The sequence below is a fragment of the Colius striatus genome, chromosome 5, assembly GCF_028858725.1.
Source record: "Colius striatus isolate bColStr4 chromosome 5, bColStr4.1.hap1, whole genome shotgun sequence".
NCBI classification, from domain to species: Eukaryota; Metazoa; Chordata; class Aves; order Coliiformes; family Coliidae; genus Colius; species Colius striatus.
This window is the reverse complement of record NC_084763.1, coordinates 1378269-1396990: the sequence shown is the minus strand read 5'-3', so window position 1 is coordinate 1396990 and position 18722 is coordinate 1378269. Positions and strand designations below refer to the sequence as shown.

Genomic DNA, 18722 nt, shown 5'->3' with positions numbered 1-18722 from the left:
GAGACTTGTAATGCCTGATTCCTGCTTATCAGCGCAGAACAAGCTCACACCTACCTACTCAACACAGGGGAAACCGAGAAAATACCTTCCTTACATGAGTTTTTGTCTCGACCTCTTGGCTCCTGCTTCGTTTTAAATGAGAAACTACTAAGCTTCTTTGAAAGTAAACATTTGCACAGTAGAGGGAGCTCAAAGCTCAAAAAACACTCAGTGTGCTGTTTCCAGTAGAGATGTGAAATGTGGGTGTTGTATCATTGCAGCTCAGGAAGATGATGGACATTTATTCCAGGCTATTAAGGGAAGTGAGTCAGAGGATTTTAAGTCGGTGGTGTTAATGGTGCTCTTACCTGGGAGCACTCCCATGCAGATGGTAAGACAGCAGAGGAGAGGCAACACGGTGCTCAGCCATGCTCTTTGCAGCTGATTTTATGGAGCTACAGCTTACCTGGATGCTGTTTATGTTCAGAAATACTCATTTAATGGAACTATTGAAATGAGATACGTATGTACAAGAGATTTTTTTCCTTTTTAATGTTTGAGAATTAATCTTGCTGTTCTTTAAGTGTATTTTTTATTCAACCATGTACTTTAGTCGCTGTCAAACTGGTTTCAGTCAAACCTGAGGTTCAGCCCATGGCAGCTGCCAGTAGAAAGGCATGTGTACTCGGCCCTCAGCGTGTTTCTGTCGGAGTGATCCAGGTTAACCTCCCCTTCTCCCAGCTTCCACAAAATCCAACTATTTATGTTAAGCCTGTTTTGATAAAACGGGGCAAGGGAGAGGCTGCATGTTTAGCTGGTCTGGTGGGTCTGGAAGCAAATCTAAACCAACGTTATCTCTCGCCTTGCCAGAGCTACAGGCACCATACACACTCTCTAATGCAAAGTCCCTCCATCAGTGTTTAGCTCCAACACACGTGTGAAGGATCAGAAAACCCAAGAACAAAGCACCTCATTTCCTTCATTGTCATTTCACTGTGTTAGAAAAATGACCCACCTAGCAGCAGCCCTACCCAACCCTGCCGTTTCAGAGGCATCTCTGGACACACGCAGAGCCCTGGCAGCAGCTCTGCTGAGAGCACAGCTGCTTTCCAGGAATTTGGCTGGGGCCCAGCTGCTTGCTTAGTGCAGAGGGGGGCCAGCTTAACCTGCCTCTCCTTGGGGCACGTCTGCTGCATGCCTGCTGCCCGTCTGCTCCCTGGGTGGGAGCAGCAGAGCAGAGGGCAGAGGAGGTGAGGAGACCTCACCATGCAGCTTGAACACATCACGATACCGCGTCTGAGCAAAGCCAGGGTAACCTCTGGGGCTGTGAGTCCTGTGGCACTCGCAGGCGGGGAGCTTCGTTTTTCTTGATGGCCTGTTATTTGTTTGGGGACTAGAGAGGCTTAGAGGTAACATTGGTGTGCAAAGGTGTCAGCGAAAGGCAGGGGAGGGAAGGGCCGTGAAGGATCTTGGAAATGAAAGGAAGAAGTCTGAAAAACCCAAGTTTCATCAGTAGGATTTTGTGACAGTGACGAGCTGGTGGGAGCACACGAACCGAAGGCGAATTGCGTTCTCAGGGAACGCGGCACACGGACCAGAGCTCCAGCTGCGTGGCCGGTCACACCTCAGGCAGGGCACGAACATGATCAACACTGCTTTGTGTGCTTAAAGATGAGCAGACATTTGTGAGCAGCGTTTTGGGAACAGAAATTGCCGCTTTTATGTCAGATCTGTGCTGTGTGATATTAAATGACGGCTTTATAATCTGTTATTCAATCACACTTCATTGCCTCTGCTGCTGCTCCTGTGCTGGCGACTGCAAGGGTGACAGTTCAGGCTGTTGCCACGGGGTGTCTCACTGGCAGACTTGGGCATCCTCTCGGTTATCACCCGTATCTCCCGACCCAACATTTATCATATTTTGTCAAGATAATTCACTTCAAAGGATTTGTTTGATTAAGCAAATCCATTAATATGATCTCTAGATAACGTTAATGCTCGTTGCTTGAGTCTTCTCAGTTCTGTTTGGACAGCACGTTTTTCTCGAGTTCATAAAGGAAGATCAGCGGGTTTTGAAGTTCACATTAATGGAAGCTCCTCTATCAATTAATTAATATTTGCTAAGTTCCAGAACTAATTCATTGAGAAAAGTAAATCTGAATGTTATTAGTGCAGGAAACTTCTGTGCCCATCTCTCAGGCAGAACTGATTTAATGTGGATCCAAGGGAGCGTTCAGCTCAGGAACAGTCTCACTTCTGGGCTTTCACAGCTCTACCCAAGCACTGATTTCATACTCAGCAAAACAGGTAAAGGAAGTACACTTATTCAGGAAAATATGATCTTTCTGATCTTTTAACTTCTTCCAGGAAAGGAAGAAATGTTAGAAGCAATCTGTTAAAGTGAATGTGTTCTTTCAAGAGGTGAAATTGCTGTCTCAACACAGCTTTCCTCATCAGCGTAATCATAGACATTCATTTTATTCAGCATTACAGTAACAATGTCCTGAAGAGCAGAGAAAGATTAAACAGATTGTTCAGACAGAGGAGCAGTTGGACACATGTGCAGAAGACAGAGTGAGTTTAAAATATTGGGAGGGAATACTGTCAATAAAAGTAGTTGCCTAGTTTGTGGTGTGCACAGGTTATGTTCTTGGTTAAATACCGATGCTTTTTTGTTACTCCCAACATATGCTTTAAGCACTTTTGGAGAAGTATACTTACATTTTTGGTTTGAGTTATCCTGTTTGCAGTTTTTTTGCAGCTCCCATTTATTTGAAGCTCTGGTGAACGATTGAGATAAAGACACACTTGTAACAGCAGTGCAAAAACCCCACTGTGCACGCGCTCAGCACTGTTTGACCTTACTGTGAACCTGACATCTCCGTTTGGCTTTTGGGCCAGAGGAGATTTGGTATGTTCCGATAGCTCTGCCTTCCCCTGGTGCAGCTTTGTACACTGGGCTGTGCTTCAAGCATTCCTGTTCCTCCTGCCAATGTGGAGCAGTAAATTCCACCTGAAATGGTTGAGCTGCAACTAATTAATCAGGCGGCTGATAGAGTAGGTGCAGACGGTGAGCGTGCATGCGTGCCGCGGCACACCAGCTGCTCTGCCTCGCATCCACTTACTCACATCCTTCCTCTGATGTAGAAATCTCAGGAGACAATGGTAAAGATAGCTTGCCTCTGGAACATTTTACACCTGTATCTACCAACAAAATAGCTGCCTGTGTCAGTTAATCTCAGTTATTTAAAGTATTCTTGCTCATCTGTATTAGCTGTTCACTTCCTTTCCTGGGACAATTGGGTGTCTGGCAGATTTGACTTGTTATGGGGATTATTGCCATCTCCTTTTGTTCTTTCAGACTTTTTCTAAGTTGAAAACAAAAAGGAGCGATGGTAAGAAGAGAACCTGTGTAAGGTTTCACCTATAATTCCATGAGATGCAGGACATTGTGCTAGCAGAGCTAAAACCAGAGATTTGTTACAGCAAATCAGTCAAATAGAAAGGGCAGGCTATTCTGTTGGGGTGGCTTAATGAAGAATAAAGGTTTTCATAAACAGTGAGGGTTTGAAAAGAGAGTATTTCATTTCCTCTACATTGTATATTTTTATTTGAGAAGAGAGTGCTACCAAGAGAAATCTGCGACTTGCTCTTCCCACCCATGTCCTGTTCTTAGTTTTGTGCTGCTCCAGATGTTTAAGACACGTCGTTTTTTCCAGTCAGAGGTACTTGGCACATTGAGCCACCCTCTGTTGTCTGGGGTCAGCAGAATCCGAGCAGATGCCGCCTCTGCTGCAAGTGCCAGACGCTTGATTAAACCTTTAATTGACACACTCGTAAATGCAACCAGTAGTCTCATTGCTACCGGGGGAAATAACTGATCTCCTTTACTGAAGGCAAGGCTTATGAAAGTGTGTGTTCAAAGGATGAAAAACCATGGACACATTTGAGATCCCTGGAAGGATCCACGACAGTGATGGAAAACACGAGCAATGATGTGTTCCTAACACATCACCTTTCTTTCCTCCTCCTTCGTCAACAGCAGTGATGATCAGTGATGTGCCTTAGGCACACTGCCAGTGGGTTTTCTCCAAATTTCCCATTAAGAAGTAAAAGTATTTGCTGTGTATTTGCTGTGCAAAGGGAGGCAGTGCTGGCAGGGTGAATGCTTGACGCTGGGTAAGGTCTCTGAGTCTTCTCCTCAAGCCACGAAAGCTGAAGCACTGCACCATTGCAGCCCAAGTAGCATTTGGCCTAGTAAAAGACCACGAGGCCATCTTTGTGCTTGGATTCGTGTTTTATGCCATTTGTAGCAAATGCTGAGAGACGTGTCTGTGGAAAGAGGCAGCAAGTGATCTGTGTGTGAACTGGGGTTGCCTTGGGGCTGCAGAGGTGACAAGATTAAAATGACAGTGGAAATCTGTGTGAGTGTACTAGCAGGTTGAACTCAGCCTTAATCAAAACATGGGCTTTTTATTAATTTTCTGATTTACTTTAGAAGGAGACCTCTGGCAGGAATTAGGACAGGAGAACTTGAAGTGTTCTGTATTGCGCTCATTCCTTGCAACCTTTTATTTGCTGTAGCAATATTTTCCCATTTTATACACTGCTGCATTTTTCCATGAAGGGAAATGTATGGAAGTTCCTATTGAAGAAGTGTCCTAGGGTCTGTCCTAGCCCTAAAGCCAGTCTTTCCTGCACCTAAGAAAGGCAATTAGTCTGTTTCCATGATGAGGAGGTCCTAGGTGGTTCATAACTGCACTGATGAGAGCCTGTGTGTGGAGCCCGAAGTCCTGGGCTCAGCCTGGTCTCAAATAGGCTTTGCTGCTTTCTCTTGCAGGGAGGTTTATGTTGGTACTGAATGCTGCTTCACCAGCCCCTGCAGAGGCAGTTGGCTTTGAAAGGTTGGAAAATGATGCCTGAGTGCCCCTTTGGGTGGCTGCAGGAGTACTGGTGACTCAGTCCTGTAAGATTTCACGTGAAGAGAACTTGTAACACTGGTTTTATTTCTAAAAGGAAAAAAAACCCAACAAACAGGGATGTGTTTCCCTCTCTCTTCTTGTACCTTGCTCCCAGATTTTCCAAGCTGAGTTATTTCTCAGACACAGCCATGTATGGAGACAGCCTGCTATTCCCTTGCTGGCATTTCCCACACTGCTCAGATGGCCTGTCGTGAGGAAATCCATGCATTTTCCTGAGTAAAGATTCAGGGCCTCTGGAACGTAACTGACAGTGAAGTGTTTAAAACCCCCTAAATGAATTTTGACTTTATTTAGTCTAGAAGGAATTGTTCACATTTTGCTAAGGTTTGTACTAAAAAGGAAGGCATGATTTGTTTCCCATGCCTGAGCCAAATCACAGAGACTTTCTGTTACGCTAAAGCTCCTGCCCGGTGTGGAAAAAGAATTGCTGTGTGCAGCAGGAAGAGGAGATCATGGCGTGGGTGCCACGTGGCCACCAGCAGCCTCGGGATGCTCCTCCTGATAGCTGGCAAGCAGCCACACATCCCAGCTCTTACAGATTTGGGCTAGGGTCCTTTGAAAGGGCCTTTGGCTGTAAAAGAAGGGACAGGCCTCACAGTGGAGGACTCTGGACTGGGAGCTTCCCTTCAGCAGAGAGAGGCGATGGCGTTTGCCATGCTCCTGTAAAATCTCTCTCTGTCCTGGTTCCTTCCAACAGGGCCCACACACCGTGCTGGTGGCAAGGCCATCATGCCATGGCTAGGTATGTAAAATCACAGAGTCCCAGGATGGTGGGGGTGGGAAGGGCCCTGCAGAGCTGCCCCAGCCCCTGCTCAAGCAGGCTCCCCTGGCTCAGGGGGCACAGGAATGTGTCCAGGTGGGGTTGGAAACCACCTGAGAAGGAGCCTCCACACCCTCCCTGGGCAGCCTGGGCCAGGGCTCCCTCACCTCAGCACCAAAGGACTTTTTCCTTCTGTGACAGTGGCACTTGCTGTGTTCCAGCCTGTGCCCATTACCCCTTGTCCTGCCACTGGCCACCACAGAATAAAGGCTCCATCCTCTCCACACCCACCCTGTAGGAATTCCTCAGCATTGATGAGATTCCCTCCCAGCCTTTTCTTCTCCAGGCTGAACAGCCCCAGGGCCCGCAGCCTTTCCTCCTCACACATGTTCCAGCCCCTCAGCATCTTGGTAGCCCTGTTCTGGCCTCTCTCCAGCAGTTCTCTATCTCTCTTGAGCTGAGGAGCCCAGAACTGGACACAGGACTCCAGATGAGGCCTCACCAGGGCAGAGCTGAGGGGATGGAGAGCCTCCCTCCACCTGCTGCCCACACTCTTCTGGATGCCCCCAGCCTGCCATTGGCCTCCACATTTCTGGCTCATGTTTATTTGCTGCTCTCCAGCACTCCCAGGTCCTTCTGGAGGTGCTCTCCAGCCTGTGTCGGTGCAGGGTTCCTGGTTCCTCCCCAGGTGCAGGACTCTGCACTTGTCCTTGGTGAACTTCATGAGGTTCCTCTTTGCCCAACTCTCAGCCTGTCCAGATCTCACTGAATGGCAGCACATGCCTTCCAGGGAATAAAATGGTCTTGGAGTTGCTGAACACTCACAGCTCAGGGCCTGTGGGCTAGAGTGCAGGTTGAAACATGTACACACTGCTTAGTTGCTTTGCTCTGGAGGCAGGAACCCTGCTGAGCACATTCACACGTGGCTTGAGAAATGAAGTTTTGGAGGCTGGCAAATTATTTGTGTGCTTCCTCAATCCATCTCTGACCTTGTGTAAAACAATGAAGGTCTTTACATACAAACCCCTCTGGTTTAGGTAAAACAGCCATAAACTGTTTTGGCTTACCCAACCTGACTGGCTTAAAATCAGTTCGGCTCTCACGTGCAGTCAGTCTACCAGAATATGTTCTTTGAGTCATGGGAAGAAGACATGCTTTAAGCTGTGTGGTTTATAAGCGTGGTTGTACATTTCCTGTATCAATGGTAAAAAGAGAAAAGATTTGTGTGGAGTTACACAAGCAGAATATAAAGGAGGAGATTATTTTAATGACCTGCAGATGCCTTTTAGCTCTTGAGTTTCTGGAGCAGGAGAGGCACGCTCCGAGGAGCACTGAATGGGACAGATGACCTGCTTTAGTTTCAAACTACAGATGAACTGAATCTACTTTTCAAACCTCACTCCAGCAAGCAGTCCCATTAAAACATGGCCTTAAAATCTTCATGTATCTTTCATACAAAACTGCTGAGCTAGGAAGGGAAGAGAGCTTTCCATCCAACACTGGGCAAGGGCTCTCTGGCAGGCCAGCGGCCGCTGGCTGTGGGCTGATACCCGAGGTGGCAAGGAAAGGGAAGGTTGCTTTCCATTCTCTAATGGCTTTGGCTTTGATTATCTTAATTCTTTTTTCCTTTTTAAATTGTTTGGTTTCAGTCTAACCTCTGGAGCAGGTGAGTTTCTTACCTTATCTCACACTGCCCTGAACGCTCAAGCGCTCACAGTAGTACCTGTCCTGGGTGGGTGGACTCCTTCCATCCCATCTCAAACTTCCTCAGACCCTTCCACACTGAAACCATGACCTAACTGTCTATTGCTGGCAGCTTTGGTTTTTTCAGTTAGTGCTTTATTAGCAGATTTGCTAAAGAGATGTCTGAAGTAATCATAGATTTGTTTTGGAGGCTCCTGGAGTCCCAGCACTAACCCCTGGCCCTCAGCACCTCAGCTCCATGGCTTTGGGATCCCTCCAGGGCTGGGCACTCCCCCAGCTCCCTGGGCAGCCTGGCACAGGGGCTGACACCCCTCTCAGGGAAACAGTTCTGCCTCCCCATGGGCACCTTGAGGCCGTAATGTGGTTGCAGCATTGTCTGCAGGGAACCAGAAAAAGGGGTCAGTGTGATCTCTGGAGGCTGCATGTTCGGACTATGGTTTTGACACTACTGTTACCACATGTTGTGGATGTGATGTGATGTGTGATGTAGTTCAGAGTTTTCAGGGTGAAAGGCATTTACAGCATTCCTGATTTGAAGGTGAACGGGATTCTACGGCTGGTGCAGAGCCGTGGTGCTACTAGTGCAGGTTTGTGGGATAAAAATGTTGGCAGCCCTTGTGCAGTGAATTTATTGGCATTACTGCGAGGGAGGGGGAGAGGCAGTCCTAATGAAACCCTTCAAACAGCCACAGTTGCCTCTGGCTGATGGTTCCAAAGCTGTGACGGTTTTGTTCAGATACACCCGTGGTTCAGCCTCATTTTAGACACTGTTGCTGAAGATACCACCTGGTGCAGTTGGCTTGTGAATCAGTGACACTCCAAATTTGTGCATTCACCTATGAGTTTTATCTCAACAATCCTACTGCTCTATCTCAACAGTACAGTTTGTGCCTTGGTACTGCCTGCTGGAAACATCAAATGGGGAGTGCCTGTCAAATCTTGGTAGCTGGAAGCAGCAGCATTCGCTTTTACCATTGGCCGGTTTCTCATCTGGAACCGGTGAAGAAAACAAAGACGAAAGAAGTGAAGGAAACCCGTTGGTGTTACCTCCATGAAACGACAAATGTTGTCTGTAGCCCGTGTATTGCTCAATAAAGTGCACAGTGCTTGATGTATCATACTGCATGTAGAGCACAGTACACTCTAACACTCCCAAATGCCTGAAAGTACTAATTGTAACTTCAGAGCTTGCCAGGAAGAGATTTTAGGGCTGTTAGGAAGGGTGCTCTGCTGAGCCTGCAGCACGTGTGCCTTCATGCTTCTCACTTCCCTGTGGTTCCTCCTGGCCGGGCCAGATGACGTCCTGCAGCTAGGCTTTATTTACCTTACAGTGTTTCATAGGAGTTGTTGTCAGCTGAGAGAGAAGGGCAGCGCACAAATGACAGGTTCATTACAACTGCCACACTTAGATGTCTGCAGAGCTACTTCAGTGCTGTGGATTCCCGGGTTTTCCGTTCCCTTCAGCTTAGGAAACAGCAGAAATCAGCGGAGCTTTGTGTAGTTTGCGTTGGGGGGTGTAATTCTGCTGCTGTGCTGGGGTCCTGCTCTCCCAAAGGGTCTGAAAACATCGTGCTACCCCAGTGTTTGAATGGGAACAACCTGATACAGCCAAGTACCCTTTGCTCTTGCGTGTGGTGTGAAAATGAGTTAGAAAGTGGAGGTTTTATGGTACATTTGACCTTTGGCAATGGCAGTGATTTAACATTCTCCTGAAAGGCAGTTTTAGGAGGTGGAGTGTCCATGTACCTGGAAACACGGACACTGGCTTTTTATTACTGAGCAGCAATTATTTTTAGCTAAGAAAAGGCTTCTTAAGCAGCTTCTGTGTCTGCTGTTTATTGCTGGAGATGCTGATTTCCTAGAGAGAGAGCTCCAGGAACACAGCTTTAAATATTGATGAAAAGTAGCTGTACCGTTCTCTGAACAGAGCCACGCAGAGATGAAACGGCAACACAAAAACACACGAAGCGCTCTTTTAGAGCTCCGAGCCGCTCTGCGCTGGTGCTGCACGGGGTGAGGCCAGCTTCAGCTGGAGATATTAAACACCCTGACGTCCGTAGAGAGGTGAGCTTTAGATGAGATGTTAGGAAGAGAAGCTCTTTGCTGTGAGGGCGGCGCAGGCTGCCCAGAGAGGCTGTGGCTGCCCCATCCCTGGCGGTGTCCAAGGGCAGGTTGGATGGGGCTTGGACACACACGGAGACACACACACGCACACAGACACGCACAGAGCCGCGCGTGTGCTGCGCCCCCCGCCGCATCCCGCCCCATCCCGCCCCCGCGCCGAGCCCGCCCCCCACACCCCGGGGGCGGAGGAGCCGCTCCCGCCGCTCCCCTCCGCTCCCCCCGCCGCCGCCCCGGGCTGGCGGTCGAGGCATGAAGAGGAGCCTCCCCGGCGGGGGGGCTGGGCCGGGCTCGGGCCCTGCGCGGCTGCGGACCGGCCGCCCCATGCGGGCTCCGTCCTCCGCGGCCCCTCGCCGCCCCAGCCGGGATGGACGCGCCGGGCCGCCGCCGGCAGCTCCCCGTGCTGCTGCTCTGGGGTAAGCCCGGGGGTGCAGGGGAGCGGGGGGCCGGCCGGGGACGTCCCGGCTTGCGTGCGGCGGGGCTCGCGGGGACACCGGCCCCACACCCGGCGGCGTGTGCGCGGCCCTCCCGGGGCGTGGGGGCGAAGTTTGGGAGAGATGTGAGCTTCCCTCTCCCCGCTCCCTCCGCCAGAGCATCCCTCGGGGCGGGGGCTTTCCTCCGGGGGTCTGTGCCCGGGGCGGCGGCAGAGCCGTGCGGGGGGTTGCGGTGGTCGCGTTCGCTCCGCGGCGGGAGCGTTGCGGCCGGCAAGCCCCGGCATCCCCCCGCCCGGGGGGAGCCCCGAATAGCGGCACAGGGCACGCAGCCTCCCCGAAAAATACCCCTCACCAGCCGCCGCGGTCAGCTGGGCCAGCGGACCCCCGTCCCAAACCTGGTGCTGGAGAGGCAGGTTGGGCCGGCGGGGGGGTTTCTGCGAGGGGCTGCTTCCCGTGGGAGTGGATGAGCTAGGAGCAGGCAGTTGTAGGAGTGCGGGTTCCCTCAGCCCTGTCCAGCTAAGACAGCTGATAGAAAAGCTTTTTCTCTTTTCCCCCTCTTGTCGGGTAGCCTGTTTGAGGAGTCGCAGATTTAATGTGTCAAAAGTTGCTGAGAGAAGTCAGTTCTGTTCTTCTTCACTCAACAGTAAACCCGGGGATGTGGTTAGTTCCCTGTGAGTCACAGAGAAGAGAATCGGGCTTGGTACATTCTGCAGGTTTATCTGAGGACTTTATAACTGTGTTTGCTGACTTATGCCCCTTCCAAAGTACAAAGCTGGTAAACACTGGTCATCTTTCTAAGAAAAGACCCACAAATAAATGGATAGTCGTGCTGTCAGTGTTCAGCAGCATCGTCTTGATCTGGTCTGTCAGAAGACTGACACTTCAAATGCCTGCTTTTTCTGACTCTTAGTGGCTTGAGGACTGCTACAGTTTTGCCTTAATTACTCTGAGCTTTTGTTATTTCCCAGCTGAAAAGGAATAAACAAATGACCAACACTTGTCAATGTGGAAGATTTGTGCAGTCTCGAACTTAGGGAACCGGGCAGCAATCTCTTTGCATGGGGAGACATCCTGATGTTACTGTGACTTTCACTAAGCAAAATTGCTCACTGGAGATCTATCTGCAGCGAGTGAGCCGGGTGAAGGACAATGTCACCGTAGCTCAGAAAGCCACAGAAAGGCATTTTTCAGGGTGACACAGGTAAATCAATTGTACTGACTGTGCTAGTTGCTTTCTTGATAGAATAACACACAAAAACGGAGGTCATTGTAAGGATACCTGTGAACTGATAATGCATTGCTTTAGCTTGGATGTGGAAAGGACAGATATAATCAAGAACTAATGAAATTAGACTAATTTCCTAGTAGAAAAATCCTGCAGGTTTTATGGTATGAAACGCGGGGTTTTCGTGAGGAAAGCCGTGAGAGGTGGAAAGCTAAAGTTGTTCTTCAGGTGACACGAACACTCTTTTAATACCCATGGTTTCTGAAGGATTTTTACTTGGATTGAATGTACTTTCCTCTCCTTTCCTAATGGCTTCTTTTGATTAACCACAGACCCGTGACCTCTGTAATTGAGGTAAAACCCTTGCCAGGAGTTGTCAGTGTGAGCACTCACTGAGTCTGATGAGGAGCTTGCCTGGGTGGAGACTGGGACCATACTTCTGGAACCTCAGACTGCTGCTTTCTCCACATCTTTCTGGCTAGGAGCATTATCATTACACAGAACCATCTGCTGTGTTGTTCCTCCTTAGCGAGACTCCTGAAAAAAGCAGCGTGCTCACTTGCTGGCAGCTCAGTGATTATAGGAGAAGCTGGGTTGGCTCTATATGTGTGTGTGTATTGGAAGGGAAAGTAGGTGTGAAGGGAGGTACATCAGGGCACATCAGGGATGAAGTGCTGATAACATGCTGAACAGGGCAAGATGCAGAGCTGGAAACACCTGCTGTCAGGTGAAACCCTCTGTCCTTCGCTGAGCAGAGCTGTCGGTACTTAGAGACCTACTGCAGGATCCAGGCGCCTCAGAAATCATGATGGATTTAACCATAACACCAGATTCTTTCATTCTTCTTCACGTATGGAAACTGAGGCAAAGAGAAACTTTGACATGGGCATGGCCAGGATTCTCAACAGATTAAGTAGGTTTTTTTACACGAGTGACCGTTTCGGTGTCCCTGTGCAAACGTTTGCTCCTCCCTCCTTTACATAGTGCCCACGTGTCAGTGGGGCTCTTGGTGTTTGAGTTGGAAGATGCTAAAGATGGGTATATTTGTTAAACTGCAGAGGGATCTTTCTCAGTATATGTAGATAGAGCCATAGAGAGATGGTGTGGTTCTTATCTAGAGCAGTTTTTCCGTGGAGATGGCTGAGGCTGTAGCTGTTTGAGCTTATCGTCCCGTTTCACAGCAGCTAACGAAGCTTGGCACATCCAGAGACGATCAAGCAGACAGTTGGAAAGCCAGGAAGAGAGCCTGGCTCCAGGCTCCACTTACTCTCTGTTTTAAAGACCACGCCTCATCTTGGAAACAAGAATGAAAAAGCTGTGTATTAGAGTCCAAACCTGTAAGGTTCTTATCTCCCCTTGTGTGGAACACGGTGTCTGTAACTCCTGGGAAGTTTGGGCTCTAATGAAGAAGAAAACCAGACAGGAAACGGGCTAAAGTTTGAAAAACAAATCAAGAGGTTTTTTCCTTTACTTTTTTTCTTCTGAATATATCATGCTGTTCTGCAGCTGCAAGGGATGGAACAAAGAAAGGGAAAACCACTGTAGGAGTCCTGAGTTTAATAGACCCAGGGGGATATGCATGTAAAACAAATAAACCTTTGCAAAGCAGAACATCTGAGTCAGAGACAGAGCAAAGAGCTTTAACAAAAACATCTCTCTACCAAAACCGATGCTTTGTTTTGTAAAGACGGGATGTTTAACTCCAGGCAGACAGGAGGACAGCAGACCCCATCAACATCCACCCTGAAAGCAAAGCATTAAGCATAAATGCAACCTCTGTTCCAACGTGCTGATGCATCCAGCCATCCTTCCCACCATCCTTCACCCTTTTTATGTCTCCTCGTTGACTTTTCGGGAAGCTGTTGCCCTTTGCCTGATGTCTGCACGCACAGGGGGAGACAGGTTCATACCGTGTGCACTTGACAGGGTGAACTGTTGTTTTCTGGTTTTGTGGTGACTGCAAGTGGACTGCAGGTGGTAGCACAGAGCACCAAATGCCATCTCCAGCTGGCTTGGTCGTGGTGTGCTCCAGAGAATGGCACCTGGGGTTTGAAGGTAACTCCAGATTGAAAGCATGAAGGAAGAAATGGCGAGCTTTCTAAGCCAGATTTACACCAGTGAGGTCCAATCCTGGAAACCATTTAGCTGGCTCTGAAATTAGTAACATTTCCCTACATACACAGGAGTTAGGGCTTTAAATACCTTTGGCTTTTGAGTTTGCTTGGTCCAAACCTGCAAGGCAAACTGTCAGAGGCTGGGAGATGAAGTTGTGTGCGTGCCACGAGATTTTAAGGAAAGAGTCTTGAACACAACTGGCTGGGCCCAAGGGGCACTAGGGGAGGTTTTGCCAATTATGTTGGGTTTAAACATTGCAGCACCTGTGGGTTTTGTGTAGTTTGTGGTTTCAGTTTTTCCCACCTCTCTACTGATAACAGAGATGATTCATGGCTTGAATACGAGCCAAATGAATCAAATTGCAGTTTTCCTTACCAAGGAAGGAAATGCAGTGATGGCAGCCTTTACAAAGCACCATTTGCTACCATCTGTGTCTTTGCTATTGAACTCAGTGCCTGAGAGAGAGGCATGAGGAAAGCAAACTGTGTTCTTAGGTACAGCTCACAAAGAGATGAATTTTCACAGATGTAGTGAAGCCTGTTTTAACTCTCACCTTTTTATTTTAGTGAAAGCTGTCACATGAACCACCTTATTTCAGGAGAGATGTGTGGAAGTGCATTATTCTGTGTTTTATGAAAGCAACCTGTGCTTTTATTCTGAGCTAAGAGTCTCTTTGCAGCCAGGCTTGGCATTGAGATAAACTGCCAAATACAAACTTAACAGAAGGAGATTATTTTAACGTGACTGTGTATGTAGAACAATCTGGAGGCTGCCTGAGGAACATCAGGAAGATGTGAGGGTATAAGGCAAGAAAGGAGCAGGAAAGCAGAACAGCAGAAAACCTACTTTTAGGCTTGATCTCTGTTCATACGTTGGCTTCCCTGAAACCAGTCTGAACAGAGAAGGCAGCCCTGTTCCTCTCTAAAGGCTTCTAAAGAAAATGTGATGGCACTGTGAGAAACGGGCTGAAGGCTCCAGAGGGTCCCAGCTTTGTCTCGAGAGCAGCTTGACATGACCTACCATATTGACTGCAACAGGGGGCTCAATGTGGTGGGCACTAGGCTGACAAAAGCACATCTTCCTCACGTCCAGCCAGACTGAGCTCAGCTGAGTAAGTACAGGACTATGCAGGAGCACCACACCCTACAGTAAAGTGTCTGTCTTATTACTTTCACACCCTAATAAATGTGATGAATTTGCTCATATTTTGGAGAGCATGGTCTGGGGAAAAATTGTGTGGGCAGTGTGGGAAGAAGTACTTCAGTTCAGTACTACTTACTTTAAGCCAGTCATGACTGTCACTTCTTGTGGGAATGCAGAGTCCTGTTTCCAAATGCTGGAAGTGACAGATTTCTTTTGCATCCCTTTGTGTGCAGAGAGCTTGATGCAACAGACTCTAATCTCTATAAAATATTCCTGCATTTCTGTCATCTTAAAATTCACAGTTTGAGATTTGACAGGGCATGCAGCTCTTGGTCTGCCCTCAGCAGAAATGAGAAGGGAGTTCATGGCCATAAGGTGTTGCAAAGCGACGAGCAGGTGCTGGGACAGAGCTAGCATCTCGTGGAAGTGCTCGTCATCATAGGACACCAAGTCCAGATTCCTTCCAGGACTTCAGCTTTGGTCTGTAGCCCTGTCTCTTGCTCATCCTTGCGTGCCCGTGAGGATATCTCCAGGGCTGGGAGGAAGATGGGAAAGACCAGCTTTGGAAAAGTTAGTGGAGGACTGTCTGCCGTGGGAGGGACCCCACGCTGGAGCAGGGGGAGGGTGTGAGGAGGAAAGAGTGCCAGAGACAACCTGTGATGAGCTTTGGGAAATAATGCAGTTAGCTCTGATGCTTTGAACAGGGGACATCATTTTTTTGCAGCTGTCTCTATGCAGACCTCTATTTGTGTAAGTCCTCAAAAAGCTTTAGCTCTATTTGCAAATTATTTTAGGCTTCCTTGTTATTTATAGGGTGAAAGCTTGAGAAAAAGCCTCTGCCCGGGTTCGGTGCCTTTGCAGCAGGGAACTCCAGGCAATTGGTCAGCTGTCCCAGTGCTCCAAACCCAGCAGATGTGGAGATCTTAGGAGCCTGCCTTTTGGGGCTGGTCATGTTCACTGTTCCAAGCTGGCTTCACAAGGAGTGATGACTGGTTTCTTCTTCGTGCCCTAGCAATCCTCATAACTCAGGAAGAAATATGATATAACATTTTTCCATATGGGATTTACTTCTTTTGGTTTTCCCTACTTGTTAACTGGCATGTTCCTAGCACAGACTTTGTTTTGCCATGGAAATGAAAGCACTGCTGATGTGCTGGTGCTGAAATGTCGTTGCTCTTGCACTGGTTGAGAAAGCAGGGTCAGACTACTACTCTCTTTTTAAATTTCCTTGATAAAAGACTGACATGAAAGAAAAACAGGATAGGGATTATTAATGGGTGTAAAGAAAACTTTAAAGGTTTTACTGACTTGTTACTTTGTGTCTGCCTTTGTTAGTGTGAGTTTATTTTATGGAACATTTAGTAGTAAACGCTGTGTTTCTCTTACTCAGGAGTAATTGTAATCAACTGTCAGTACAATGTTTACATGTGAAGATGGTGGTGGAAAGAAGAAAGAGAAGTTTAAACCTTTTACTGTCATATCCTCTTACTTTAGTGTCACGTGCTATTTCAAAAAACAAAGTAAAAAGAAGTGTGTTAAGAAAGGTGAAATGAGAGCAAACACAGAAAGTTGAGAAGCTCTGTGTTGTGCATGAGCAGCCAGACGTGCCCTGCCTTGCTGACTGGGCAGCCTGCCCAGGAGGGGACAGCGGGGAATTTACTGTCTCTGCGACTCAATTCTGCTCCTCAGACCCACTGAGAGGAATGATTTACTTCAGGACTGGCCTAAGTAATTTCCTACACCATCTGCTGCTGTGCAGTTTCCTATATGGACATCCATCCAGGGAGAATGATGGCACACAGTTGTGATTAGTGATTAGTCCTTAGAGCGAGGATGCTGTTGAGAAGAGCCACACACACCTACTCTGAGCAGGACTCCCCATCCCTGGAGATATTGCAAAGCCGTGTAGCTGAGGTGCTGAGGGCCATGGGTTAGTGGTGGGTTTGGGAGGGTGAGGGCAGTAGTTGGGCTCCAGGAGTCTATGATTCTGTATCTAGCAGTACAAGTAGACATGTGAAGCTCTGAGATGAGTGTTTTATTGCTCTTGGAGTTCTTCCTGGCTACGTGTCATTTCAAATCTTTTCTGATCGTTTGGCTGAGTACCCAGAGCTCTGGAGCATTGGTAAGCTAGGTGTGCTGCAGAAGAGCAACAACTCACGTTTGAATGTCCAGGCCAACTTATTATTTCATGGTAAGCACAGAATTCACTGAGAACATGACTCCCCTGAAGTACCAGCACTGGGGGTCTGCGAGAGGAGCCCACGCAGCATCGAGAGAAGGTGGATGTGCAGGGTGGGGGTTTTCCTTGTCTAGTCAGAAAAGGAAAACCCCGTTTTCCCAGGCCTTCTGTGAGGGCAGTTTCTCGACTCAAATGTTGTGCCTGTCAAGGGAAGAAGAAACTTTGAATGTCTTCAAGTGTCCCATGGGTTTAAAGACTTCCTCAGGAGGGAGTGTGCTGTGACCCTCCTCTGTGAAACCTTTGTGGGTCATTTCCCCTTCCCAAGGTTATTTAAAAAAAGAGTTTCTTGACTTGTCCTTCAGGCTGCTCCAGAGCAGCAGATTGGAGTCCTTATTTGCCTCGAGGGACTGGTGTTTCACACTCTTTCACAGGTGGACAGGTATAAAGTCAGTATTGTGCTGACCTTATGTTTCCTTATTAGAGGGAAATGTTCTGTCACATACATGTTCTTTTGTGCTTTCCCACCGTTGGGGCTAGGGACAGGCAGCTGGGTTACAGTAACGAGCACTCATTACAGCAAATACGTGCTTGCAGGTGAGCAGGGTCAGACTCGGGTCCCAGATGGGGATGGCCAACTTTGAGGGCTGTCACAGTTCCCAAGTGTGGGAGGGGTGTGTGTCTCTCCATGGTAACTGCAAGCTGTGTGGCCCTTTGGGGGGAACGAATCTGATCTATGCAGCTTCATCTGTTGATGCCCCTTTCCCATAAATTGCACAGCAGACACATTTCAAAGTTATCTTCTAGGCAGAGGGATCGTCATGTTCTTCAGTTGCTCTGGGAACCTTTTCTGAGGGCAGGAGGGGAATGGTGACACCGAGGTCCTGGCACTGGAGCACCACGGGCTCAGGCTGTGATCCACGTGATGCTGGCTCCTGCTTGTGCCCTTCAGCCAGATTTCTCACTACTTCTGTCACTGTTCTATTGCTGTTGATGTAGAATGGAGGCTGCAGTAGCAGAACCTCACAAGGCTGTCAGGAACCTGAAGAAGTGCAGATGTTTAGGGGGTGAAAAACAATTTCCAATTCCTCTTGCTAGAAGTGTACTTATCTGTAATCATGACTTACTGGAGCTGTGAGCTGGGTGGTTTAGAGGTTATACATCTGTGTGACAACCACTGGATCCTGAGACCCAGAAGACCACATCTCACGGGCAGAAGTTACACAAAAATGAGGAGCACAAAGCCCATGGAAGGCCTGTAGATACATCCTGAATAACAACCTTCTCCTAACGTCCTGGGGAATGCTCACAGGAGTAAACTGAGTGAATGTGGGTTTGTTGGGAGAGCTGTTCTGCTCATCTCTGCTGGCTGTAGGCTGTAGTACCTCCTGGAGAATGTAGTCCTCTGGAGCTCTCTTCCAGGCACTTAAATCAGATTGTGATCCTTGTATTGTTGCTGAATGCCAACTTTAAACAGTTTATACTGCCAAATATTTCTTCTTGCTCTCAAAACAAACGTACTTCTCTTACGTGTCTTCAGTTTTACTCTCTGGAAGGATGGGTCTTGAGTTGGGCTTTCTGTCAAGGGTCACGTTTGTTTATACCATTCCTCTACAAAAGTGTGGAGAGAGTTTGCTTCAAGTAATGTAGTCTGCTGCTGGAGGATTTAGTTCATCCACTGTCTGAAAGTCAGTGGCTGTAAAACCCCCATATTTCAGTTACACGGCGATTCATCGGAAACATAACAGGACAAAAAGGGCTGAAGGAAACATGATGTGATATTTCACACTGAGTCAAGCAGCTGCCATTCCAGCACACATCTCAGCACGTGGTTCTTGCCAAGTGATCTCCTCCCTAAGGCTGGCATCGAACTGGTATCTTTTACTTTAGTGTTTATTTAATAAGTAAATAATTAGCGATGAGTAAGTAAATAATTGAATACTCGTCAGGTATTTATTTAGCTCCAACATGGTGGTTTCACACCAGGCAGCAGAAATGGTGAAACATTGTTTATATACTGCCAGCAGTGCTTTCAGAACCGAGGGGAGGAATGTAAAGGACAAGAACTTGTACTCCCGCTCGG

The 18722-nt window shown here is 48.1% G+C and overlaps 1 protein-coding gene across 1 annotated transcript in view; it reads left to right on the top strand.

Moving 5' to 3' along the window:
* Positions 1–9803: 9803 nt before the first annotated feature.
* RAMP3 (receptor activity modifying protein 3) overlaps positions 9804–18722 on the top strand; it is a 33864-nt gene continuing 24945 nt past the window's right edge. The window contains exon 1 of the mRNA XM_061997119.1: positions 9804–9962. Within this exon, the coding sequence (XP_061853103.1) occupies positions 9914–9962 (49 nt within the window). The 5' untranslated portion in view covers positions 9804–9913. The remainder of the gene's footprint in view (positions 9963–18722) is intronic.